Source organism: Neophocaena asiaeorientalis, unplaced genomic scaffold, assembly GCF_003031525.2.
Source record: "Neophocaena asiaeorientalis asiaeorientalis breed wild unplaced genomic scaffold, Neophocaena_asiaeorientalis_V1.1 scaffold100, whole genome shotgun sequence".
NCBI classification, from domain to species: domain Eukaryota; kingdom Metazoa; phylum Chordata; class Mammalia; order Artiodactyla; family Phocoenidae; genus Neophocaena; species Neophocaena asiaeorientalis.
In genome coordinates this window covers 8,595,227-8,622,440 of record NW_020173955.1, presented here as the reverse complement: position 1 = coordinate 8,622,440, position 27,214 = coordinate 8,595,227, and the positions used below count along the sequence as shown (strand labels likewise).

Genomic DNA, 27,214 nt, shown 5'->3' with positions numbered 1-27,214 from the left:
TTGTGCTCAAACAGCAAGTCTTAGCAAAATAGGTCAGATGGTTGACTATGTTAAGAAATAATTAAGAAATTGTAGCATGAACTTGAAGATTATTGAACATAAACAGAATTAGCATACATTTCTAAATGGCTGGTAGTTTTAAACAAATCATCAATGAAGACTTAGTGAAGACTGATGGTCCAAACCTTAGCATTTTAAGAAAAAAAATTTTAACGACCACATCACCACATCTTGCAAACCCCTAAATATCAATCTTATTCAGTAACACCAAGAACTTCTGCCTAATAATTCAGGATTCCTGTTCAATGATTTTTCCCTAACCAAACTTTCCATTAGTCTACTACAACTAACCCCAGGGTAATCTGTTTGTTCTCTCCAATGCAAAGTTTATAAATGCCTGCCAAATCTTCAGTCCTTTCTCCCTCGGTCATTGTCCCCTCTATTCATTATTCATAACTGCCCCCCACATACACACACACTTCAAATGACTTTCATTCTCATTCAGACCAATTGTTGCCTTTAAAGGCACACCTCAAAATTCTCTTCAAGAACCCCCCCGGATTAACCCTAATCAATTTCAGTCATTCCCTTACACCCTGTATCCCTTCAGCATTTAATCAATTTGTCAGCTATTTTGTACTTATTCATATGTATCTTATTTGTAGTCTGCTAGTCATAATTTTATACTTGAAAGTGAATCTAGTCCCTGCTTCAACCAATCATAGGATGATCATTCAACCTCAGTTAAAATCCTCTGGTGTGGGGTAGCTCGTTATCTCAAGACATAGCTTCTTCCATTGAAACCAAATCTGACTTCCTAAAATTTCCACTTATTGATTCTGCCTCTGGATAAACACTAGTTGGAATTTTGAAAAGTTTTGAATGCAGTTTTCTATTCTCAAAGTCTTTCTTTACTCCAGGATGTATATTTGCAATTCCTCTATCCATTCATCATACAAATCTGTCAATATTCTGGAGGAATTCCAGGATATACTCCAATTTCTTAAAATGTGTCTTGGCTGAAAATGAGGAACCAGTGAATGCTGACATCAATGTGAATCAACAATATTCACCAGAACTTTACGTACCACAGTTTTTTCACATATTTCATGGGTTCTCAAACTATAAAATGCATCAGAATAACCTAGAGAACTTGTTAAAACACTGACTGCTGGGCTCCACCACCCGACCCCAACTCCCATCCCTGGAATTTCTGACAGAGTAAATCTGCAGCAGGACAAAAAAATTTGCATTTCTAACAGGTTCCCAGGTAATGCTGATGTTGATGTAGGAATCACACTTTAAGAGCCACTGTACTATACTTTATATAATCCAGCCAGACTGGAACTCTTTCACTCGTTTAGGGTTGTTTAAGTTTTCTCATTCCTTTGTATGTACCTAGAGGCCAGACTAAAGCTGTTTGTAAAGTCTGGCTAAAGTCCTGGTATACTTGGAAGATATATACATGGTAACACATATATATTAATTTGTGTAACTGGAAACAGTTGGAATTTCTCTCAAATATTTTAAACAAGATACTGTACCTGGAATAGGTTTTGAAGGATCTTTGCAGTAAATACAATATTGTTCTTTTGTGTCATACTCTGCCCTAAGTTGTTTCATTTCATCTATTTGCAATTGAATCTTTGAGGAATTATTTTCAATAAGCCTCATCCTGAAACAGAAAGGCTTTTTTATGTTTCTTTCAACGAATTATTTAATCATACAATTCAAAGTAAAACAGGTTAAATTATTACTTTAATTTGGCTAATTATCATTTTGTACCGTTATGAATGTAGACGGAAGTTTACAAAAGAATGCCTAGGAAGTTAACTAACCTCACAAGTGAGGAACAATTTTCTTTCAAAGCATCAATAAAATCTTATACTGCCTTTGATTCGTAACCTTATTGGAAATTTGTAAGTATTAAACATAATAATCTAGCCACAAAGTACTATGTCTATTCCCTTTAGTTGAAAATTACCTTTGCAATTAAAAAATTATTTTTGTTAAATAATTGTATTAGTTTCCTGTGGCTGCTATAACAAATTACCACAAACTTGGTGGCTTAAAACAGCAGAAGTCTATTCTTTCACAGTTCTGGAGGCCCTAAGTCCAGTATTAGTATCAGTGGGCCAAAATTTGCGTTTTTAGGATTGTGCTTCCTCTAGAAGCTCTAGGGGAGCATCCATTCCTTGCCTCCTCCAGCTTCCGAGGGCTGCCGGCCTTCTGTGGCTGCATGACTTCAATCTCTGCCCCCAAGGTAATGATGCTTTTTCCCCTTGTGTCTGTGTCAATGCTCCCTCTACCTCTCTGTATAAGGACACTTGTGATGGTATTTTGGACCCACCTGCATAATCCAAGAGAATCTCCCTAGCTCAAGATCCTTAATGTAATCATATCTGCAAAGACCCTTTTTCCAAACAAAGTAACATTTCCAGGATTAGGACCTATTTCTTTGGGGACCATTATTCAGCACACTCTATTAATTTTAATTCTAGAGCTAGAGGAATGACAGCATCTTGAGATAAAACTGAGTTCATCCAGAAATGGAGGTTTTAAAGACCAAGAAGTAAATAAAACCTTCTTTTAAGCATTATTTGAAATTTACTTCCTAGTTTATCACCAATATTTTGGCCCAGGGAGGAAATAATAGATTAAAATCAGTTAGCTACATAAATGTTACAGGAGTTTTGGTAAATTAAAAACAAGTTTGTCAGTAGATAACCGCTACCTAAGTCTGATTACTATATAGAGTTCTTGGTAACTACAGATGGCTCTGAGTAGGAGCTTGCAGTATTTATGAAAGAGGGACTGTGGAAATAAAATATCCTTGGCTTTCATCCAAATAGTTATGCTTTAGGAAGAAAGACATGTTAAAAGTAAACAGACTTTCGAAAAAATTGAAAGCAGGGACTCAGACAGATACTTGTACATGAATGTTTATGGTGGCACAAGTCACAATAGCCAAAGGTGGAAAAAAACTCAAGTACCCATCAACTGATAAGTAGATGAAATATGGTACATACAAACAATGGAATATTATTCAGCCATAAAAAGGAATTAAGCTCCAATACATGCTACAACATGGATGAGAAGGTATCCAGTCACTGCTCCTATCCACAGCTACTTTTATGATCTCTTTATCTTTGACAATTTCACTACAGTAAATCTAGTTGAGTATTTCTTATTACTTACAATGGGATTCTTTGGTCTTCCAGAACCTGTGAATTGATATCTTTCACCAGTTCTAGAAAATTCTCAGCCATATTCTCTTCAAATATTGTCTCTGTCCCATATTCTCTTCTCTTTGAGTTGTGATTAGACATAATAATATAACTTTCTCACTCTGTCCTCCATGGTTTTTTTATAGTAGCTTTATGGAAATATAGTTCGTATACCTTAAAATTCCCCCTTGTAAAGTATACAATTCAGTGAATTTTAGCATATTCAAAGAGCTGTGCAAATACTACCATTTCTAGTTCCAGAACATTTCATCACCCCCAAAATAAGCCCTGGATCTGTTAGCAGTCTGCTAAGCAGAAGGCAATTTTCCATGCAGTCCTCAAAGGTGGAGCAGTTTACCTCTTGTTCACTCTTCAAGGGTGTAGCCCTTTATCATCCCAGATTTATATGGGGAGGATTTCCCAGTAGACTACACCCCTTGGGCAGACAGATCCTGGGCTCTGTCTTTTGTACCCCTGTGCCACAGACTAAAAACTAAAGCTTATGGTCACTAGTTTTAATAAATGCTTTCAGGGTCAAAGAAGTTTTAGTGCTTCTCTATCTTTTGTCTTCTGTTATGATTTTGCCCTAATATTTCTGTCACTACCCTGTCAGCTTCCTGTTACTTTTGGAAAAAAATTCCTTTACCATCTTATGTAGCATATTTTCCCAATAGGAAGATCTATCCCAACATCTAGCAAGCCACATTACCAGAAGTGGAGGTCAAATTTTACATAATTTTCCAGGTTGACTTGAAATTATCTGTAATAATTTACCCATCAATTACCAAATGGAACACTGAAAATCTGAGACTACTTGGCAAGAATGAGCATTTTATCCTCTCCCAGTAGGTTATTTATCTTTGTGCATCAGAGCATTAAGCGCTCTATTTCAGATGGTAATCATGAAATTGTACTATTAAACCTCCCATGCGGGCTTCCCTGGTGGCGCAGTGATTGAGAGTCCGCCTGCCGATGCAGGGGACACGGGTTCTTGCCCCGGTCCGGGAAGATCCCACATGCCGCGAAGCGGCTGGGCCCGTGAGTCATGGCCGCTGGGCCTGCGCGTCCGGAGCCTGTGCTCCGCAACGGGAGAGGCCACAACAGTGAGAGGCCCACGTACCGCAAAAAAAAAAAAAAAAACCTTCCATGCAAGAAATCACCTGGAGCAATTATCTGTATCCCTCATTTTATGATACTACAATGTGCCTCCAATTATCCTAAGAGATATTATAAAATTCTCAAACAGAATTAGTATTATTTTTCAAGTAAAAATATAGTAATTTCAATAGGAAGGGTAACATAAAAACATGGCTTTAAAATAAAATTGAAATTGAAAAAGAGTAAGAACCAATGGTTATAGTTACAATGGCTAGTTAATATAACAAAGTAACAATTATCACCTTTTGGGCTACTTACTAATATACTTACTTTGCTTTAAGTTGAGTTATTCTTTTCCTATGATATACCAATGCTGTGGGCTCTCCTGCCAAAACTTTAAGTTTTCCATGAAGATGAAATGCAGTTCTCTGGCTTTTCTTTATTGTCTCAATAAAGGCATCGTATTCTTTTTTGATTGAAGTAAGAATGGATTTGTATGCAGTGACATACTCTATTACCTAAAATATGATTTTTTCTAGAAGACTATGGATCAAAAGACTTGCAAATACAGATTATAGAATTTTTTTAATGAAATATGATGGGCAATTATAAATCTAAAATTTTGCAAATTTGAGCTTGCATTCATATGCAAATACCACTATTAAAGACAGTTAATTGTTACTGAATATATGCTCTTTGTGAATCATTACAATCCTGTGAGCTTAAATATGAGAGAGAGAAAAAAACACGTTTTTTGCTCTACTAGGAATTAACACATACATTATATGAGGTCAGATAAAACCAATACCAGATCTAATTATCTCAATTCTGGATCTCTCAAATACTATTAAATATCGTCCCTCATTACCTCCAAGTCTAGTCTCTGAAGGACTTCATTCAGACCTTAAAATCCTGGACTCCCTTCACTTCCCTGTTTTTCTAACCCATCTGCTCCGACTAGCTGATCAATATTCTCAATTCCAAACTGCATTTCTAATCCCAAGATGTCAAGTGCAACTGGAGAAAACCCTTCATACCTTACATTCATGGTTTACAATGGTGTTTAAGTACATAATATCTCTGGAACTATAATGGAAGAGAATGGAAACCTACAGAGAAGGAAAGGAAAACAGAAACTTACAGAGAAGGAAACCTACATAATATCTCTGGATTGTTAATAGAAGAAAATAGAAACCTACAGAGAAGGAAAGGGAAGTAGGGTCTAAGATGAGAAGGACCAGACTTTCCACTGTATACTCTTATTGGTTCCTTTACTTTTCTTTTTTTTCCTGGCTAATCTTGTGTAGGCATTACCCATACAAAGAAACAATAATAACTAAGGAGCACTTTAAAGAAGTTAAAAAACAAAAAAAGTTAAAAATAATTTATGGTTGCCAAATTCTGCTCACAAGGACGTTGGAAGGTGTCGAGGCATATAAAGAATAGATGTAATCAATCCACAGTTTTCTCTGAAAGATACAATTAGGCTTTCTACCCTTACTATATCTCTAGTCTCTGGTATACCACACTGTTAGCTAGAAAATACCTAGAAAAAATTATCCAGGTAGACATCTGGTCTATCAAGAAATGGTATAAGGAGGGGAGTTCCCTGGTGGTCTAGTGGTTAGGATTCGACGCTTTCACTGCCATGGTCTGGGTTCAATCCCTGGTAGAGGAACTGAGATCCCGCAAGCCATGCGGCCAAAAAAAAAAAAATGGCATGAGGAGATAATTGCTCAATGCCAAGCACCAGGAAAGGATAACTGAATGGAAGATACTGGTCATCTTTTTGACATGACCATACTACCTATCCACCCAAAGGACTGCCACCCAGCAACTTTCAATAAAATAGAGGTCATTAATCTGTGGTCTTCCAAATTAAATACCCCATGGTTCCTGGCCATACTCCACTCCACAAGCCTCTATGAGGTGCTGCAACAATTCAAGACAACTCAGATATGTTAATGGATAGAAAACAGACTTGTAGTAACATCATGATCAGCTCCCATATGGTTTTGCTAGAAGAAATAGATTTCAGAACACCCATAGGAATCTTTAAGAATGCACAGAAAATGCATTAAAGGAGGGAAACTTGTATGCCAGAGGTAGAACAGTTTTGCTTGGTCCACAAAATATTTTAAAATTTAGGAAATTTCACCCCAAACCCAAATTTTCAGGTTCTCTTGAAAACTGAAAAATCTTCCAATGTGGAACCCCCATTCCTTAATGGCAGTAATCAGCTGGAGCTTTAGATTGGATTGTTTTTTCATTTTACCACAGTCCCCATGATTCCTTATTCTGTTAAAGCCAGTACACTTAACTCTTTTGTATGACCTTCTTGGCCTCTAGGGATTCAAGTTTCAGACTCCGGTATTAAGGTTTCCATTAACCACCCCCCCCCAAAACAGAGCCATCCTTACCAGGTACAGGGATCTGAGGGAGAGGAGGAATGGTATCCATTCCACCTCAGCACCTACACACGAATATACACTATTTGTACAACACGCTACCAGGATGCAAAAGGCCAGTCACTTTCTGGAGTCCAATTACCTCCATAATTCACCCGTATCTGTTGAAGCTCACTCTTCCTAGCTTTGGTTTTCTTTGCTTACTAAGTCCTTTGCTTACTAAGTCCTTGGCTCTCTCTGCAATGTACCCTCAACTCTTGTTACACAGCCTCAGGTCCTCCTTGCTTTGATTTAGGCATGGTTCTCTAGGCCAAATCCTCTATTTTTGATTTTAAACAGAATTTGGTATTTGTTCTCTGGTTCTAAGTACTCAGAGATGCAAGCTGACACTTTCATCTTTTACCCAACCAGATCCTTCCGAGAAGGAAGATTAGAGAAGGCAGGCATTAATAGTTTATTAACAATCAAATGTGTTGGAATAACATGAAAATGGAAAGGCAGATTATCTTATTGAGAAGCTAGAATAAAAGTTTCTCTAAGTACCAAATGATTTCTATTTCAGAACCCCTCTCAGTCCTGAAGAATAGGATACTTCACAATGTGCAAATGTACAAATTATAACTGTACAATGTACAAACAGTCCAAATGGAAATCCTGGGGGGTAGGGAGAAAAGGACTAAAGATACAGAAATTATCCTTTATTTAATCCCATGTCTTTTCTCTAAGAATTAAATTTACCAAAGCTCCTCCAAAATGACATCACTATAACTATACTAATTTAAAGCAGAGAGCTCTTCATGTAAGAAAACTTCTGACAAGTGCTAGCATTTAGACATGCAAAGATAAGTATGTTACAATTATAACTTTCCTTTGCTGATTTCACACAAGTAGAGTCTCAGCATGATTCTTGATATTTATAAAACCTATTCAATACACTACCTTCAGTACCTTTAAATATTCACCTAATACATTCCTTAATGACTAAAACACCAAAACAATTTCATTGATCATAACAACTTATAAAATGAAGCTAATCTGCCAGTGTACCAGTTCCAAAAGACAGATTTTCCAGATGACTTAAAAGGAAGAAAAGATTCTTTTTTTCCATTTTATACTTTTATGGATATGCATCAATTTTCTTAATTCCACTTGTAGGTATATATCACTACTTTGTGTTCACTTTTCCTTAGAGTGAGGCACTATATTTTTATTTAGAGGAGAAATAAGACTCAGTGTGTAATGTTTAAAATTTAAACAAAACACTGAGTTCCATTTTGCCTATGGCTGTTTTACTCAGAGACCAATAGTTTACAGAAGTCTTCACGTAAGTAATAATTTCTTCTAGGTAAGGAGGAAAGAGTGCTGACTTCACTGATTTTACTGTCAGGGCATCTTACGTGGGTAAAAAAAAAAAAAGTGAGATAAAAAAATGAGGATCGGTGGCCATACTGCAATTGTTGTTAAGGAAAAGCAGGTATTTCTAAAACCTTGAAAAGCAAAATCAAATGTTACATAAAGCCACAGCATTTTCTTACCTCCATATTTCCAACATTCAGTGCAGTTAAACCCCTTGTTTACCATGCCTATCTAGACCTCTAATCTACAAGGAGTCTCAATTTAATATGCTAGATCAAATCTAAACCAAGATTCTAATTATACCACAAACCAACCCAAAACAACAAAGAACTACCAGGTTCGTGCTTACAGCCCAATTCCTAACAAATCAGATAATGATTTGAGATGGAAGGTCAAAATGATATTAGAGGGCACAGCTAGGTTGTTGTTCAAAAACTGATAGCCTGCACTTAAGCTACAATAACTGAAACTCTCATTAACTGTCTAGTAATATAAATCCAGCATTGCGTTTTCCCCATTCATCCCTTTCTGACAAATTGGATGAACTTCTCAAAACTGACAAAGGGAATGTAGTCAAACAAGCAGTGGTGTTACTAAGGCAGGAATATTAGTTGTCAAGATAGACCATTTCTACATAAAAACTCTGTTGTCTTAAAGCATTATGATACCTTATCAAAAACGTTTCGGTATATGATGTAATATTCATCAGCAGGTCCTTCCTCATTACAGCCCACTCTTTCAGTTTCTGTAATTATGTATCTTTGCATTCTTTCCAAAAATTCCTTGTCACTTCTACTAATGATAGGAGGGAGAACTGCATGTTTATTTATTTCTTGGACAGACATATGTCACAGTCTGCACACCTGTTCACCAGAGAAAAGTCTTGACTTGCTTTGGCAACAAAGCCAAAACTTTGATAAGCCTGAAAGAAAAAGACCATCAATTAATCTAAAGCTTAATTAAGTCAAATATTGATCTAGGGCTTCGCTGGTGGCGCAGTGGTTGAGAGTCTGCCTGCCGATGCAGGGGACACGGATTCGTGCCCCGGTCCAGGAAGATCCCACATGCCGCGGAGCAGCTGGGCCCGTGAGCCATGGCCGCTGAGCCTGCGCGTCCGGAGCCTGTGCCCCGCAACAGGAGAGGCCACAACAGTGAGAGGCCCGCGTACCGCATAAAAAAAAAAAAAAAAAAATTGATCTAAATAAAACGTCTATTTGTTTCAGAAGAAAAAAAAGTCTCATGGATCTCTGAAATAAATATTTCAACCTATGAATTAAAAGGTCTGATCATTCTACTACCATGTGCTATACTATACCTCTGGGATAGAATACCAGTCAATAAAGAACTCATTTCTTACTAAACAAGTATATGTATCATATGATTGAATGGTTTCTTTAACTCAACACTTTCTAACAGAAGGTTTATTAGCATTTTCTTTATTTGTTTCATGTGGGAAAACTAGTTTGGAGGCCTCCTGATGAAGCAAACAAGATCAAATATTTCTCTACGCATGTACCTACCTGGCCCAGTCACAGTTATCCAACACACAATAGCTATAAATAATTCATGAATTTATTTTTATGATGAATTTTATTATAATTCTTATCTTTACTATGAACGTACTAACTGAAAAGTAAGAAGTCAGGACTTCTGCTAAAATCTGTATATCAGTGATGTCAAAGATAACAAACTGTACCTTTCTGAGTGAGGTTTTCAAGCAGCTATATTTCACTGCTCTCTTAGTAAAGAATCATTATCCAACTAGAGTTGGATACAAAAGTTGGTTCCTGAGATCTATTCACATCAACGTTAAACGGATCCCATGATTTGCTTAAAAATGTGTGGCAAGGTAAAACTTTTTTTTTTTTTTTTTTTTCAGGCTACGGACATGCAGCCTCAGTGGCCATGGCCCACGGGCCCAGCCACTCCACAACATGTGGGATCCTCCCGGACCGGGGCACGAACCCGTCCCCTGATTGGCAGGCAGACTCTCAACCACTGCGCCACCAGGGAAGCCCCAAGGTAAAACATTTTAACTCCCCTCATTCCCATCACAGACGTTTATACTCATGGTATAAAATCTGGAAAATATAAACTAAATTTGGAAAATTAATGAAAAACCAAAAATCATCCAGAATCCCACCACCAAAAAATAATGACTACTTAATATGGTGTATTTCCTTCCAATGCTTATAATTATAAAATTAGGATCACACTCTATACTCAGTTTTGTATCCTATTTTTTCACTTAGTATTAAAAGCAGTTGTCCATGTTGTTAAATATTATAGTTTTCAAAAACATGACTTCTAATGATTGCATAGTACTTCATGGTATGATACACAATAACTTACTTAACCATTCCCCACCTGTTGGATATTTTCACTATTATAAATAATGCTGTGATGAATAAATGCCTAAATCAATTTTACTGTGTTTTGGCAATATAATTGATACCTAGTTATCTAAAATAACATATATGGCCAATAAATACTGCCCATAGGTCATATATTGAAGGAAGGAGACACCAAAATAATTTCAAAGTTTAAAAGACCTAATTTAGGGGCTTCCCTGGTGGCGCAGTGGTTGAGAGTCCACCTGCCAATGCAGGGGACACAGGTTTGTGCCCTGGTCCAGGGAGATCCCACATGCCGTGGAGCGGCTGGGCCCGTGAGCCATGGCCGCTGAGCCTGCGCGTCCGGAGCCTGTGCTCCGCAACGGGAGAGGCCACAACAGTGAGAGGCCCGCGTACCGCACAAAAAAAAAAAAAAAGACCTAATTTATCTTTATATTGATGAACTGGATAATGAGAAATAAATTTATAAGTGAACATAAAGTAGTTCCAACGAAGCAATAATCCATAAATGGATCAACAGTTTTCCCAAATAAGAAATCAATTTCTTTATTCATTCATTCAACCAATATTTACTGTCTATTAAGTGCCAGGCATTGTTTTATAGCTAGAGATTCAGCATTCCCCATTATCCTTCCCCACCCATATGCACTCCAGTGCATAATACAGTTATAAATAATATAAAGTCCCTGGCTCCTTGATAGCTTACAATCTATTAAGGGAGACAGACTATAAATAATGTAATTTCCAGGAATTCCCTGGCCGTCCAGTGGTTAGGGCTCAGCGCTTTCACTGCCGTGGACCCAGTTCAATATCAGGTCGGGGAACTAAGATTTTGCAAGCCGAGCAGCGCAGACGGAAAGAAAAAAAAAGTAATTTCAGATAGTAAAAGATAAAAGTCAAAGGAGGAAGGCATGGGTGTGATCACTGGGGAATGGGTGGTCACATCTGAACACCAGTGGCTTCCTATTACCCTTAGGATAAAATCCAAGCTTCTTTCCTTAGTCTATGAATGCCCTATAGGAACCAGGGACTTTTTCTCTGACCAAATCTAGTCTTTTCATGCCCCTGTCCTCCTCATAACCCCCATCCACTCCTATAAACTTGCTCTCTTACCTGATGGTAATTCTCTCCCCATCCCTGCATTCCCTTCCCGCATCCTCACCTCTCCTCCATAAGATACACACAGTACCTCCACTCTCATTTACTTGGCTTTATTTTTCAGATCTCAGCCTATACAGCTCCAGGAAAGCTGCCCTGGATTCCCTTAAATTTGATCAAGTGCCACTGCTATGTTCTCCCACGTACTGTGCACTTCCTCTATCAAATTATCACTCAGAATTCTGGTTATATTCTCTATCTCTCTCAGTAGGCTCTAAATTTGATAAGATCAGGAACCAAAATGTTCTCATTCCCCATCTTCCTTCCCCACCCATATGCATTCCAGTGCATAATACAGTTTCTAGCAGAGTACATGCACCACCCATCCCACCCCCCAAAAAAAAGAAAGTTATTAATCAGTAATCACTGAGCAATAATCTGGTCTGCTCAGAAGACATGACTTGTGCCCTCAAATCAGAACACAGCTAAAGTGACTGTTTCTCAGCATCTACAAAATGCCACTGAGTTACACAGAACAACTCAGATTACCTTACACTCACTCATTCAAATTAGACACTTAGGGATACAGAGGAAACAAGTCACAAGGGTTCCCAGACAAGTATTGATTCTAGTTAAATGAACCTCTGTCACAGAGCAGAGAAGGCAGTGTGACCAGTGGGCACAACGGGCTACAAAAGCCCAGAGGGGCACCTCACTAGTCTGTGGGAGAGGGCAGGGAAATATTAGGGAAAACATCTCATGAAACAACATCCAGGACAATGCTTAATCTGTGCTGCATTTATTTATTCAATAAATATTGGCGGGGGGACTCTTCCCGGTGGCGCAGTGGTTGAGAGTCCGCCTGCCGATGCAGGGGACACGGGTTCATGCCCTGGTCAGGGAAGATCCCACATGCCGTGGAGCGGCTGGGCCCGTGAGCCATGGCCGCTGAGCCTGCGCGTCCAGAGCCTGTGCTCCGCAACGAGAGAGGCCACAACGGTGAGAGGCCCGCATACCGCAAAAAAAATATATATATATATATTGGGGGGGGGACCTACTGTGTGTCTGCTGCTATTCTAGGCACTAGAGATATAGTACTAAACAAAACAAAGTCCCTAACTTCCCAGAGGTTACATTCAAGTAATGAGACAGAAGACACAGGAGTAAAAAAGAGTGTAACAGATGGGGGTAAGTTGTATGGGGAAAAATAAAAGAAGGAAAGGGGTATAGAAAGTAAGAAAGGTGGGAGGGTGCCATTTTACATAAGGCATTAAGTCAGGAAAGAGAATAGCCCTCACTGATAAGGTGACATTTCAGAAACCTGAAAAAAGCAGGTAATGTAGATTCCTGGGAGGAGAGTGGTTGAGGCAGAGAGAGATGCAAGTCCAAAGGCCTCAAGGCAGGATAGCATATCTGCCAGCAAGAAGGCCAGGAAGACTAGAGGAGAATGAGGAAAGGAGAGAAGAAAGATGAGGCCAGAGAGGTAGCTGCCAGATCACGTAGAATATAGGGTCTTGAAGGTAGGAGCACTACCAGCCTATGGGGCACCTTTGTGCAGGTTAGAAAAAGATGCTCCTTTCTCTGGGAAGACGTGGCAAGAGGAACAATGAGCTGAACTGTGGCCTCCAGTCATTCCAGTGTGGGAGTGACAGCCTTGCTTATAGGAACTTAGGCTTAACTCAGAGAGAGATGAAAGCCATTGGAGAGCCGTGGGCAGAAGAATGACAGCTGACTTCCATTTTCAAAGAATTGCTCTTGCTGCTCTGTGAAGACAAGAGTCAAAGCCAGAAGAGCTACTGGGAGGCTACTACAATAGTCCAGACAAAAGATAACGGTGGCTTGAATCAGAGTGGTAGCAGAGATGGTGCGAAGTGTTCTGCATATACATTAAAAGTAAAACCAAGATTTGCTGAGGGATTCGATGTGGGTATGAGAGAACAGTCAAGGATGACCATAAAGTTTTTGGCCTCAGCGATTGAAAAGATGAAATTGCCATTTATGAGATGGGAATATCAATTTCATAAGATCAGGAGCTTGGGCCTCCCTATTAGACATGTTGAAGTTCAGGTGAGTCTGAGTGAGAAGTTTATAAGTTATATGCATATAAATGACATTTAAAAGTTATGAGACAGAATGGAAAATGATCTGGGAAATGTCAACAAAGCAGAGGTCCAAGGACTGGGCATTGGGGGCACTCCAAAGTTTAGAGGTCTGGTAGATACGGAGGAAGCAACAGAACAGCCTGGAAAAGAGCATCCAGGGAGATGGAAAAGGGAGATGGAAGTCAGGTGAAGAAAGTGTTTCAAAGACGAAAGAAATGATCAACTGTGTCAAATGCCGCTGATTGATAGGTCAAATAAGATTAAATGGCCAGTGAATTTTGCAACACGGAGGTGATTAGTAACTACAAGAGCTATTCCACTGGAATGGTGGAGACAGAAGCCTGATAGGAGTGGGTTCAGTCAATGGAAGGAAAAGAATTAGAGACAATGAGTATAGACAACTCTTTCGAGGAGTTCTTTTGTAAAGGTGGAGATTAGCCGGCAGAATATGGTAGGAGAGCGCTCCACAGAGAAGAAACGTTTTCTTCAGAAGTGCCAAAGCATGAAAGAGCTTGTCAGGAACTTCAATTAGCTCAGTGATAAGTGAGTAATGGGCTTGGCAGACTAGGCTGTAAGGAAGGCAGAGGCTATCACACTAAGGAATTTGGATTTTATCTTGAAGATGAAGTAGCATTAATGACATAATCATTTTTACTTTTTATATGTTGGAGGCAAAAGTGAAGGTGGGTTAGAAAAAAACTGGGGACAGAGAAAATTAAGGAGCCTGAATTTGGGGATGCAGATGCAGAGAAGAGGGCACAGAGAGATAAAGAGAGAAGACATTAGAAGGTGCACGCACAGGATTCTGTGGTTGCGCAGCGGCGAAAGGCCAGGGGAAGGGAGTTAACTCGCCCGCCTTGCCAGGACAGCCCCCCACCCATACTCCAAAAACTTCCTCTTAGGACTTTCACCACAACTCCCAACTCCAAACTTGGAAATTCTACAATAAATAAACCTTTCCGCGGGTTTCCTTCCCATGTGGCCTCATCTGAAAATTTGAAAACTCCAGAGATTTTCAACATAGTAAACCGTTTCACACTGCGTAGTGACATAAGACAGAACCTTCCTTAAACTAGGAAAACATCCGGGGTTGAAGGCGGGGAGGGGCTACAGGGCGAGACAAGGACGGACAAGAGGTTTTGAGGATACCACCTATCTTTCAGCTTGTCTGGAGTGGCCACAGGTGTGCCCTTCCCTTGAAGGCCAAGGGGAGCGTCTGGTGGTAAATGGCTGATCATCCGCCCCTCACAGCCTCAGTAAGTGGGTGATGACACTTTCGGTCCCCCACTCTTCCCCAACCTCTTAACCTTCTCTCCTAGTCACTTCCGACCCGTTTCCACCTTCCCCGAAACCATTACTGCGCTTCACCGTTGCTCCCTCCTCACCTTAACCCCTTCCTCCAAATCCCGACGCCAGGGCTAAGCGATAGTAACTAGGGAGCCCATGGCTGTGGAACTGCATCTTGGGACGAGTAGTCCTAGAGAAAAGAAAGCAGCGGAAAACTACAATTCCCAGAAGACACTTCCATTTCCTCCGTTTTCCTCATGAGGCCCCCTCAACCCCACCCCCTTTTAAAGACCCTCTTAGCCACGTCAACTACGGTGTGAAATTCTTTTAAAGACATTTTAAAATTGCTTAAATCTGCTATTTCAAGAGCGTTCTGAAAGCTAAAGTGAGAAATAAGCCAGGCTACCAGGAGGAGAAATGAGGTCACGACCTGGTCTGGCACGTGGCTGGACAGCCGCTGCGACAGCACTCAGGCACTTGACGTGGCCGCCTAGGAGGCGGGGCCTCCGCGGGGGCCCTGGGAAAGCCCGTGGGCCTGCACGATGCCCTTCTTTTTGGATCCGCCATCTGCGGTGAGTATGTACTCTCGGGTGTTCTCCGGCCCGCGGCCTGCCGTCGCGCCTCCTCTGTCCCCAACCTCACCGTTTCCTCCTTTTCCTCACCCTCAGGTGGCACCGCCGCCAATATGCAGATTTTCGTGAAGACCCTGACGGGGAAGACCATCACTCTCGAGGTACGGGCCAGGCGGTGGGAGAAGTCGCGGCGTGAAGGAGGGGGGATCTGAGGCGGGTTTCGGCACGCGCGTTGCTTACCGCCTTAGAATACGTTTCCGAACCTGGTTTCTAAAACTTGGCCGTAAAGGGAGGATTGTTTAACTGAGCTGGGGATTAGGGCAGGTTTCCGATGCCTAAAGTCCGAGTCTGTCGCCTCTGGTGGTTCCCGCCAGGTAGCCGCTGCCGGGGTCGCGAGGCGGGAGGGTGGCGGCCCCCGCAGGTGGGCGCGAGCACGCGTGGCCCGGCCGCCGCCGCCCGGGGCTGGGGGAGGGAGCGTGCGCGCCGGGGAGCCTGTCTCCAGCTGCGTGAGCCAACGGCTCTACTAGGTAGGTTTCAGCCCCCACCGCCTCGGCTCCTTGATGACCTTCCAACTGAACGGAGCAATTACTCTAGTTTACTCTAGTTCCTGATTGTGTTACCTATACGTTTGCACTTCAAAATTTCTAGGTCGAACCCTCGGATACAATAGAAAACGTAAAGGCCAAGATCCAGGACAAGGAAGGCAAGTTAACATTTTCTGATTCAGAAAAACTCACCTGCAGAGGCCCTGTCAGGCGCTAGACATACCTGCTCTTTGTGGGGTGGGAAGAGGTCAGATTGACAAAAATGCTTTTGGAATAACACAGTAGACGTTTATCAGCGTGGAGCCAAGCTGTAGTACCTTTCACGTGTGTGATTTTGGACGTGTTAGTTAATTTACACATGTATACTTATTTGTAAAGTGGTTAACATGTATTAGGATTAAATGAGATAAACCGTTTAAACATTTACAATTACACTTTCCCTGTAGTAAGAACTCACTGATGGATGTTAGTACCATTTATTTGATTCAAGATTATAAATCTTGAGCAGATATGGTTGTTTTGCAGTCACTTAATTTGTTTGTTCAACTCGTTTCCCATTAGGAATTCCTCCTGACCAGCAAAGACTGATCTTCGCTGGCAAGCAACTGGAAGATGGACGTACTTTGTCTGACTACAACATTCAAAAGGTCTGTTTGGAGGAAAGCAGCCCTTTAAGTATAATTAATTTTTTTATTTTTGCCTGTGTTGGGTCTTTGTTGTGGCACGTGGGCTTTCTCTAGTTGTGGCGAGAGGGGGCTACTCTTCGTTGCGATGCGCGGGCTTCTCATTGTGGTGGCTTCTCTTGTTGCGGAGCATGGGCTCCAGGCATACAGGCTTCAGTAGTTGTGGCATACAGGCTCAGAAACTGTGGCTCGCGGGCTCTAGAGCACAGGCTCAGTAGTTTTGGCCACGCACTTAGTTGCTCTGCAGTGTGGGGGATCGTCCTGGACCAGGGCTTGAACCCGTGTACCCTGCATTGGCAGGTGGATTCTTAACCACTGCACCACCAGGGAAGTCCCTTAAGTATGAATATTTGTATCTTAATTTGGAAATTTTGACTAATACTCAAAGTGGGGAGAATAGCATTAGATTAGCAGTAGATTCCCAGGTGATTGATACACCAACATTTGAGAAGTGCTACTATAGTCTACGTTTTGGATTTTGCGTATCGCATCCCATGGTGTAATTTAATGTGTTCCTTAATCTGTCTATGAACTAAGAGTTTATATAGGAATCGGATACCTTTTTTTTTCTGACTCCCTCGTGTGAGTGTACTTCCTGTCATATCCAGTTAGAATGTGCATGATGCTGGTTGTCCATTCTCCACAGAGCAGTAGCATTAATGTAACCATTTTTAAAGGCTGTTTTGTTCTCTGTTCAATAACAGGAGTCCACTCTTCATCTTGTGTTGAGACTTCGTGGTGGTGCTAAGAAAAGGAAGAAGAAGTCTTACACCACTCCCAAGAAGAACAAGCATAAGAGAAAGAAGGTTAAGTTGGCTGTCCTGAAATACTATAAGGTGAGCCAAATTATTAAAGGTAATAATTTATCTCTGGTTTCAAACTCTTTAATATAAAAGTTTAGGGTTTTTTCCTGTTTGGTATTTGAATAAGCTCTTTATAATGGGGTTTACCTTTAGGTACTTTATTCCAAACTAAGTTTCTGATTTTGAAGTCCGATATGGGTTCAGGTCTTAACTCTGTCCACTTCTTGCAAGGCTGGGCTTTAAAAACTCTGAACTTTTTTCTTGTAGTAATTATTGGTGAGAATTTGGGGTGCTTCGGTTTGTAAGTACTAAGAAATATCACTGTTGTGTGATTAAAAGGTTAAATACTTTGAGTCATTTAAGCTAGACTTCACAGTATGTTGTAAGATTATCTTAACAGCAAGTTTATGCTTTTTAGGTGGATGAGAATGGCAAAATCAGTCGCCTTCGTCGGGAGTGCCCTTCAGATGAATGTGGTGCTGGAGTTTTTATGGCCAGCCACTTTGACAGACATTATTGTGGCAAATGTTGTCTGACCTATTGTTTCAACAAACCAGAAGACAAGTGATTGTATATTGGTTAATAAAAGACATGAACTAATGAACTACCGTTTAAATGTTGAGTTTTATTCCAGTGATTTTAAAAGTGGGTTTTAAAGATCAAATTAATCACTATTTTCTTAGGTAACCTGTACTTGGCAGAATTATGTTGTATTTGATACCAGCTGTCTAGATACAGGTCAGTTTCTTTGTACCTCAGCAGTACTGACTTTTTTTTTTTTTGCGGTATGCGGGCCTCTCACTGTTGTGGCCTCTCCCGTTGTGGAGTACAGGCTCCGGACGCGCAGGCTCAGTGGCCATGGCTCACGGGCCCACCTGCTCCGCAGCTTGTGGGATCTTCCCGGACCAGGGCACGAACCAGTGTCCCCTGCATTGTCAGGCGGACTCTCAACCACTGCGCCACCAGGGAAGCCCCCAGTACTGACATTTTTGACTGATAATTTTTGGTTGTAGGGACTTTCCTGTATATCACAGGGTGATGAACAGCATCCCTGGTCTGTACCCACTTGCTGCCAGTAGCACACTACCCCTCCCCACAACCAAAAGTATCCAGACATTGCCAAATGACCCCTAGGGGTGGGAAGGAACCTCCCCCACCCTCAGATTGAGAAACATTGGTTTGTGTGAATTGGTATTATAACCTTGCCTAAAAAGAAGCTACAATGTACTGACACTTGTTTCCTACAAAGGAAGTTTAAAGGCGGCAGAGCTTGCAAGTTACCAGTTAAAAAATTCATCTGCATATGGCTGATTCACTTGGTTGTACAATTGAAGCTAACAGTATTGTGAAGCAATTACACTCCAATAAAGATCTGTTAAAAAAAATTCACCCAAAGTCCTTTAATGTTGAGTGTGAACTCCTCTTTGGAATTTTAAGTTCTGAGGTTTGCTCATTGGTACTGCTGACACTGAAAAATAATGGTTTCACAGTATTTGACTGGTACCATATTTTATCTATGGAGTGCAGTTCAGGGAGGCTTGCTTCTTGATATCAATGAACTAAAGTAAGCACTTGAAGTTTATTAAACTGATTATTAGATTCATTGATATACCAATAATTAACAATTCCCTTTAGCCATATTCTTTCCCTACTCTAGGATTTCTAGTTGGACGCGTCCTTAAATAAGGTTTCCTAATTCTGTAGCATTTTGACAGTTACACCTGTTAATGCTCGGCAGAACTTTCTGGCCAGTGGTGAGTGGTGAATTATTACCTTTAGTAAGACGAAACTAGTTGCTCTGTAATAAAGCAAAACATTTAATCATTTACATTTTTAACATAATTTTAAAATCCTGGGTCCCAAGAAGTCTTGGCTAGAACTTCCTTTTCTTCATAACAGACAATATCATCTCCCACTTTAAATTCTATCTTTTCTTCATCCAAACTAAGACCACAATCCATTCCAGTTTTGATGACTGAAATATCATCTTTATGGTGTTTCAGTGAGATTAATGAGCCTTAAAAAAGAGAAAAAAACTTATGGTTCATATAACTCAAATAAGTACCCAACAAGTGCAGTTGTAGTCTGGTGTTAAAAGGAAAATTACACTGAAATTCTTACAGATTTTACAGTCCTGTCATGTTAAAAGATGGGACGAAATACCAGGGAAACCAAAGAAAAATGAAGTTTGCTATAAACAAGATGTGATGTGTAGCGAAAAGTACTGTCTCCCTTTTCAAAGGTTAACACTTTACAGGGGATGGGGGTTATACTCGGGACGATGAAGACGATGCAGGCACAAGCTTGTTAAGAAAGGATGAAAATATAATGATGTGGATCCGAGTGTAGGAGAGACATGGCTGGAAAGGTAGTTTGGGGCCAATTTTTAGAACCTTAGAAAGATTTGGGGACTAACAATCCTGGGAGAGTCATTAGGACTGGAGGCCAGATATCAGCAAGAAGTGGCCTGAACTAGGATTATGGGAGTGAAAGATTTCAGTTACCCAGGATCATCAGGTTTTGGTGACTGGATATGATATTATAGAAACAGTTTTATGTTGCTTACCCTTCCAAATAACATGTCCATTACGTATTAATTTAAATTTTTTTTGTTTTTCTAACTGTCCCTTTTGGACTCTGCAGCCGGCCACAGGAACTTTTTTCTTCCCTTCTGTTATAGAGAAGGTAGCTAGTATAGAAGCCTCACCTTTAGGAAGAAGAGAACATTAAGTATACAGAAAACAAAAATTCTGAGAAATCTATAATTTCTGACATTTGGCAGAGTAACAGTTAAAGGTGTGAGAAAAATTACAAACTCGTGCAAGAAAGTCCTAATTTTCTCTAACTCAACCAACTTTATTTTCCTGGCCAATATTAGAAATAACATGAAAATCCTTGGGTATTCTTGGAAAAGAAAATCAACAAAACTACATGTGCTTACCAAAAGAATGAAAAATAAATGAAATGTTCACTTTTTTGGATGAATAAAATGCAATAGAAGATGCTATCAGTTGATAAGATTAGTATAATTCCTGTCTGCTCCATGAAAACCTAATTTTCAGTTGTCCCTCAATATATTTTCTTGAATGGACCATCCGTTGTTGCCTGATTTATTTTTAATCTCACCATGGGTAATTTATATACACTTAAGAGTACTAATTCTGTGAGTCAGCTTAATTTTTTTTTACTGACTGAAATTTAAAACAAATTCCAATAATGTCACGGTACCACACACTATAATGTAACAGTTTTCTAGAATTAGTGTTATTTGGTGCTCACTTACCCCTGGAAACCCTCATATGACTCAGTTTTCCAAATTGCTCTTAGCACAAGAACATACAAATCTCTGTGTGATCATGTTAAGTAGGTCAGAAAAGGCTAAAATAAATCTGTACTGTGGACCAAAAATGCAAATACTGAGTCTTATCATGAGGAAACAGACAAATCCAAATTAAAGTACATTCAACAAAATCACTGGCCTATATACACTTCAAAAATGTCAAGGTCAAAAGACTGAAGAACCTAATCTGTGATCCTGGACTGAGGGAAAAATATATATTTATAAAGTACATTATATAGGGACAATGAACAAAATTGGAACATGGACTGTGACTTAGATAAGAGTATTAATGTTCAATTTCCTGAGTTTGATACTTGTTCTGCAGTTTTATACGAGAACGTCCTTGTGTTTAGGAAATGCAAATATTTACGGGCAAATGAACACAATATCTCAAATTTACTATCAAATGGCCCAGAAAAAAAAAGTGTGTGTGTGTGTGTGTGTGTGTGTGTGTTTGGAGGGGGAGGACTAAAGCAAATGGGGCAAAATGTAAACAACTGGTGAACTGGGAGGGATTTGCTTATACTTTTCCAGTAATTTTTCTGGAAATATAAAACTATCATCAAAATTAAAAGTTAACCAAAAATATCCAGATGTGGGGAGGAAAAAGAAGAGATAAACTGATTCAGTCCATCTGAAATACATTTAGCCGTTAAACTGGCCAAGGGATATGTTAGAAAAAAATATTTTTAAATGTTTAATATTTAAATGTAAATTTTCTTCTCATGGTGGATTTCTTTGCCAGCTGCTGGACAAAATCAATGGCTCCTTCCACAACACTGTTAATAATGTTTATGCCTCCCATCCCAGTCTACTCTGCATTACAATTAGTGGTTTATGTCTAACTAGAGGGCAAGTTCTTACTGCCTTATTTGCCTTTGTATCCTCACAGCCAAAAGCACAAGACCTTGCAGAGGGCAGGTGTTTATAATTCATACGAAGTTACACTGAACCTTTATCTATAGTAGTCATTTTTTTCTAGAACACAGGATATGTGTTGGAACAGTGAACATATTTAAACAGCAAAATATATTTCCCTTAAACTTTGCTTTCAAGTGTTATTTACAGCAGGTTAGATACGAATGTTTAAACATTCAGTGAACACTCACCTATTGTGTGCTCTTCCACAATGCAGGGCAATCTACTGCTCAGTTCCTCCTGCAAATCTTCAATAAGACGGTAAATGATTTTGTGAAGTTTAATTTTTACTCCTTTTTTTGCAGCCGACTGCTGGATAACATTGCCTGCATTCACATTGAAGCCGTATATAACACCTGGAAAGCATAAATACAATAAAGTAGCACAAATATTGCATTAAACAGTTTGTCTTCCAAGCAAAAACACAAATCTAAATTTTTTGCTTCTATGTAAATTAAAAGTGAGTAGGAGAGGTAAATTCTATAATTTTTTCTCATGAAAACTAGTTAATTTTTTAAATTAATGAAAGGATTTTATAAATTCTATTGTGGCTTATTAAACAAGGAAGATTTCTTTATGATTTTTAAATCCAATCATTTAAGGAACATTATTTTAAATGACCATTATGTGCAAGGCAATATGCTAAACGAAGCTTTCATACCAGAGAAATAAGAAAAAAATGATTAGAACTGAAATACTACATTATTTTAATAACAATTCTGTTATTAATTATAATCTTATAGTCTACAACTTTTGTTGTTTGCTCTTAGATATTCAGCTGGCCAAAAGATATTAAAAAAATACAGATGACCCTTGAGCAACACAGGTGTTAGGGGCACCAATCCTCCGTGTAGTTGAAAATCCGAGCATAATTTATGGTTGGCCCTCCATATAAATGCGGTTCCTCCACATCCGAGGAGTTAACCAACCTCGGATCTTGTAGTACACTGTAATATTTACTATTGAAAAAATCCATGTATAAGTGGACCCACAGTTCAAACCCGTGTTGTTCAAGTGTCAACTGTAGTTACTTAATTGGTAAAGTTCAAGAGTTGTTTAAGAAATGAAAGAAGTTCCACGGAGCTGACCATTTTACCAAAGAACAAATAATGTATTTAACTGCAAATACCTTGGGGGTGTGAAAAAATATTTATGCAAATGGCTTAATCAGGAGAAAAACAGAACCACCTTGAAAGTCTTATTATCATTAAGAAATCATTCAATGCATCATACTATCTGCATTAATAGAAAAGTCAGTGCCCATAAAATACTTTGAAATAACCAACATTATTGAAAACATCTTTTCAGTAGTAAAGGTAACATCTAATTCTAATCAAGTTAGGTCATGAAGTACCCCCTTCCTAAATGATTCATTAATCACTCAATAACACTGGTGCTTTGCCTAGATGTTAAACCTATTTAAAGCGACAGTCATGCAGTCATGAGTCCCCTTTCCGTGTATCGTAAGTTTGACTCACAAACAGTCCCCTTGTCTTCAAGGCATATAAAGCTAAAAAGAGCTTTTGATTTAAGAAAAATATAAGTTGTAAAATTATAAGTAAACAAAAATAGGCAACCAAAAGTAAAAGATGAAGGAAAGTACTGAGTAGGCTGATTGCAGATTAAAGAGCATTCAAAAAGTCTAAATGAAAGAGAGAGAGAACCAATTCTGGGTTGGGGGGCAACCTGGAAGTGGTGAGGAGGCAGTAATGGTACATTCAAGAAATACTACTGGGGCTTGAAATAGTTCCCCAAAGTTTCAGTACAACAATGACAGCCACAGTGGAGCTGTGGCTGCAATACTGCACATCCCATTTGCTCTCAATCACTAGCTGAGACTGAACTGCAACAGGAAGGGGGATACCGATGGGGGTAAAATGTCAGGTGTGACTAGCCCAGCAAGAAAAGACAAATGGTTCAGAGTATGCTCTAGGGAACACAGTTAAACAAACAGGAAATGGAATCCTCACCATGAAATGTTTCAGCAAGGTTAACATCATTTTCACTAATATCACCCACACCAGAATGTACTAACTCTAGTTCACACTCATGTGAAGCATCATAGGTATCCATAATGTTCAAAATGGCCTCTACGGAACCGTCAACATCACCTAAATGCAGCAAAAGTTTAAAATTACTGGTGATAGGAGTTAGAAATTAACAGACACAAAAATGACAATAATCTATTTAAAGCAATAAAAGGAATAGCATTTACCACAAAATCCACTTTTCTTTAGGTTTAGCATTATAAATATCTACTTAACTGAATAAAGTATAAAGAACCAAATGTACATTTACAACAAAATCCACTAGATAAATGTTTACTAAGGAAATCTCCCCCAGTGAGGGGGTGGGCAAAAAGGGTGAAGAGGGTCAAAAGGTACAAACTTCCAGTTATAAAGTAAATATGTCATGGGAATATAATATGCAGCATGGTGACTATAGTTAATAACACTGCACTGCATATTTGAAAGTTGCTAAGAGAGTAGATATTAAAAGTGCTCATCACAAGAAAAACACATTTTATAACTAAGGATGGTGACAGATGTTAACTAGACTTATTATGGTGATCATTTCACCATATATGCAAATACTGAATCATTATGAAACTAATATAATGTTACATGTCAAGTATATCTCAATTTTTTAAAATTCCCCCCCAAAATACTGAAATCATTTTGGCTTAAATTTAATGGCCCAAATTAATTGTGAGAATGACGAAATACATATATTCCTAAAATGAGATGTAAAGTAAAATCTTTTAAAAGTCACCTTTAATAATTATAGGAAGTACATTTGAATCTCCTCCTGCTTTTTCTTTTGGCTTTAAGGGCTGCTGCTGTTTTTTTATTTTGTACTTTATAAATGACCTTGCCTTCCAGTGCAAAGTGCCATACTTCTCGCGGGCTTTCCGATGTGCTTCTTGGTGTTCCTTTCGCTTTTCTTCTATTAATTCCAGATCCTCTTTATTTTTCTCCTGTTCTTGCTCATACTTCCTCCAGTGAACAACTTCACGTGCCCTTGGCTTTATAGGGGAAAAAAAAAAAGGAATTATTTAACTAAATAGAAACCAGTAACTGCTGGTTTTTTCCTCCACTATGAAATCAGCCTAGCTCATATATGAAACCACTAATTTTAAAGTTTTAAGAAACTTACAAAACTTTTATATGGAGGCTTTGTGTAAATTTGAAATTATTTAAAAATCTTATCTCAAATTTTAAAAGCCAAATTTTACAGCCAAACTCTAAAATGACATCACTGGCCCCCCCTCACAGCCTGTTATAGTACTGAATTATTTATTACTTATTTGGTATAACATTATAGATTGATATTTTAAATCATTATATCATATCTACTGTAGAGGAATTAAGCTTGATATACCTCAGATTCTACTTCAAGAATTTCATCTCCTGCAGAAGGGAAGTCTCTCCAGCCTATAATTCCCACTGGCATGCTGGGACAGGCCTCATTGATTACTTTGTCATTTTCATCAAACATTAAGCGTACTTTTGCCCAACTCTTTCCAGCAACCAGAATGGAGCCTTTTCTCAAAGTTCCTCTTTGAATTATAGCTGTAGTAACAGGACTAATATGAAAATAAAAGTATATATTCTTAATGCCATAATCATGGTGTAATGGCACTTTCTCAGTAAAGATATCTTTATGAGATTAAAAATATATAATTTGAACACACAGGGTTAATTCCACCACTTCTCAACTTCTCAGTTTTTCATACTATAAAGACATTTCTTCAAAATTACAGGCTAAATGTCCATCAATGGAAGAATGGATAAAGAACATGCAGTATATATGTAAAATGGAATATTATAAAACCTTAAAAAAAGAATATCCTGTCACATGCTAGAATACGGATGAACCTCCTGGACGAACATATGCTAAATGAAATAAGCCAGTCAAAAAGGACAATATTATATGATTCCACTCATAGGAAGTATCTAAAGTAGTCAAAATCATGGAAACAACTACTGAAAGATAGCTGCCAAAGGCTGGGTGGAGGAGGGCGGGGAAATTAGTGCTTCATGGGTATAGAGTTTGTTTTGCAAGATGAAAAAGTTCTAGAGATCTGTTGCACAACAATATGAATATACTTAATGCCACTAGACTGTACATTTCAAAATGGTTAAGATGGTAAATTTAATATTATGCAATTTTTACAATTAAAAAAAAGAAAACAAAAAACATTTCTTGTAAGGTTATGGTAGTGAAGGGTGCAGACAGCTAAGTGTTCTGACAGAATCCTAATCTCCTTTCTATAATTTGTTAAGCAGTGAAAAGACCTCTTTTGCTAACAGGGAGGGAAATTAAAGAAAACACTATTCCAACAATCTTACTATATATTAATGGGTAAGAACATAAAGAATTTAGAAACCCTGAAATGCAACAATTGCCATTTTATTCCAAGTTATGTTAGTCTATAAGGCTTTAGCAATATATCAAGCAAATTGAACTACTAAGTCACCTAAATATGACTACTAAATGTATACACATATTTGCTAAGATCTACTGATAACTGCATGTTTGTGTTCTGTGTGCCAGTGCAATAAAATACTTTTTATTTTTATTTTAAAAATATATATATTTTTTGGCTGCACCGCAGCGGCATGCAGAACTTCCCCAACCAGGCATCGAACCCGTGCCCCCTGCAGTGGAAGCGTGGAGTCTTAACCACTGGACTGCCAGGGAAATCCATATTTTTTAAAACAAATGCTTTGAAAATATTGTTCAGGGACTAATAATAATGTGCAATAAACATAAGATACTGTTATATAATCAAGTCACAAAAACAATGAAATAACATTATTAGAAAGCAACCATTTTAACAGACCTACCCTCTTCCTTTGTCTGTGAAAGATTCTATTACTGTTCCTTCAACTGGACCAGTAGGGTCTGCTTTCAATTCTAACATTTCTGCAAGAGCAATTGTTGCCTCTGCCAAAGCCATCATGTTATCGCCCTTTAACAACAAAAAAAACCTGTTAATATACATTAATAAATAATATCTGTAAATGTAAATACCAGTATCAGAAAGCCAAATAATCCTCGACAGTTACACTTTTCTCTTTATGCATTAAAAACATGAATTACACAACACTACGAGACTAGATATCAATTACAGGAAAAAAATCTGTAAAACATACAGACACATGGAGGCTAAACGATTTAAAGTAGCAGGATACAAAATTAATGCACAGAAATTTCTTGAGTTCCTATACACTAATGATGAAAAATCTGAAAGAAAAATTAAGGAAACACTACCATTTACCACTGAAACAAAAAGAATAATATAGCTAGGAATAAGCCTACTTAAGGAGATAAAAAACCTGTATGCAGAAAAATATAAGACACTGATGAAAGAAATTAAAGATGATACAAACAGATGGAGAGATATACCATGTTCTTGG

At 38.7% G+C, this 27,214-nt stretch overlaps 3 protein-coding genes across 11 annotated transcripts in view; 1 reads left to right on the top strand and 2 right to left on the bottom strand.

Annotated features, from left to right (window-relative positions):
• Nucleotides 1–15,147, bottom strand: part of CLHC1 (clathrin heavy chain linker domain containing 1) — a 38,141-nt gene extending 22,994 nt beyond the window's left edge. The window contains exons 1-4 of the mRNA XM_024752919.1: nucleotides 15,029–15,147; nucleotides 8,758–9,011; nucleotides 4,656–4,843; nucleotides 1,545–1,675 (exon numbers count right to left, since the gene is read on the bottom strand). Of these exons, the coding sequence (XP_024608687.1) occupies nucleotides 1,545–1,675; nucleotides 4,656–4,843; nucleotides 8,758–8,934 (496 nt within the window). The 5' untranslated portion in view covers nucleotides 8,935–9,011; nucleotides 15,029–15,147. The remainder of the gene's footprint in view (nucleotides 1–1,544; nucleotides 1,676–4,655; nucleotides 4,844–8,757; nucleotides 9,012–15,028) is intronic.
• A 296-nt stretch (nucleotides 15,148–15,443) lies between these two features.
• Nucleotides 15,444–18,142, top strand: RPS27A (ribosomal protein S27a). The gene is made up of 6 exons (XM_024753008.1): nucleotides 15,444–15,502; nucleotides 15,599–15,663; nucleotides 16,151–16,205; nucleotides 16,609–16,694; nucleotides 17,435–17,566; nucleotides 17,952–18,142. The coding sequence occupies exons 2-6, from the start codon at nucleotides 15,616–15,618 to the stop codon at nucleotides 18,099–18,101; spliced, it is 471 nt and encodes a 156-aa protein (XP_024608776.1). The 5' UTR covers nucleotides 15,444–15,502; nucleotides 15,599–15,615; the 3' UTR covers nucleotides 18,102–18,142.
• A 1,188-nt stretch (nucleotides 18,143–19,330) lies between these two features.
• MTIF2 (mitochondrial translational initiation factor 2) overlaps nucleotides 19,331–27,214 on the bottom strand; it is a 22,805-nt gene continuing 14,921 nt past the window's right edge. For all 9 annotated transcript variants that reach the window (XM_024753001.1, XM_024753003.1, XM_024753006.1 and 6 more), the window contains 7 exons: nucleotides 26,642–26,766; nucleotides 25,173–25,377; nucleotides 24,564–24,816; nucleotides 23,762–23,902; nucleotides 21,983–22,147; nucleotides 20,100–20,240; nucleotides 19,331–19,550 (listed from right to left, as the gene is read on the bottom strand). In XM_024753001.1, the coding sequence (XP_024608769.1) occupies nucleotides 19,378–19,550; nucleotides 20,100–20,240; nucleotides 21,983–22,147; nucleotides 23,762–23,902; nucleotides 24,564–24,816; nucleotides 25,173–25,377; nucleotides 26,642–26,766 (1,203 nt within the window). In that variant the 3' untranslated portion in view covers nucleotides 19,331–19,377. The remainder of the gene's footprint in view (nucleotides 19,551–20,099; nucleotides 20,241–21,982; nucleotides 22,148–23,761; nucleotides 23,903–24,563; nucleotides 24,817–25,172; nucleotides 25,378–26,641; nucleotides 26,767–27,214) is intronic.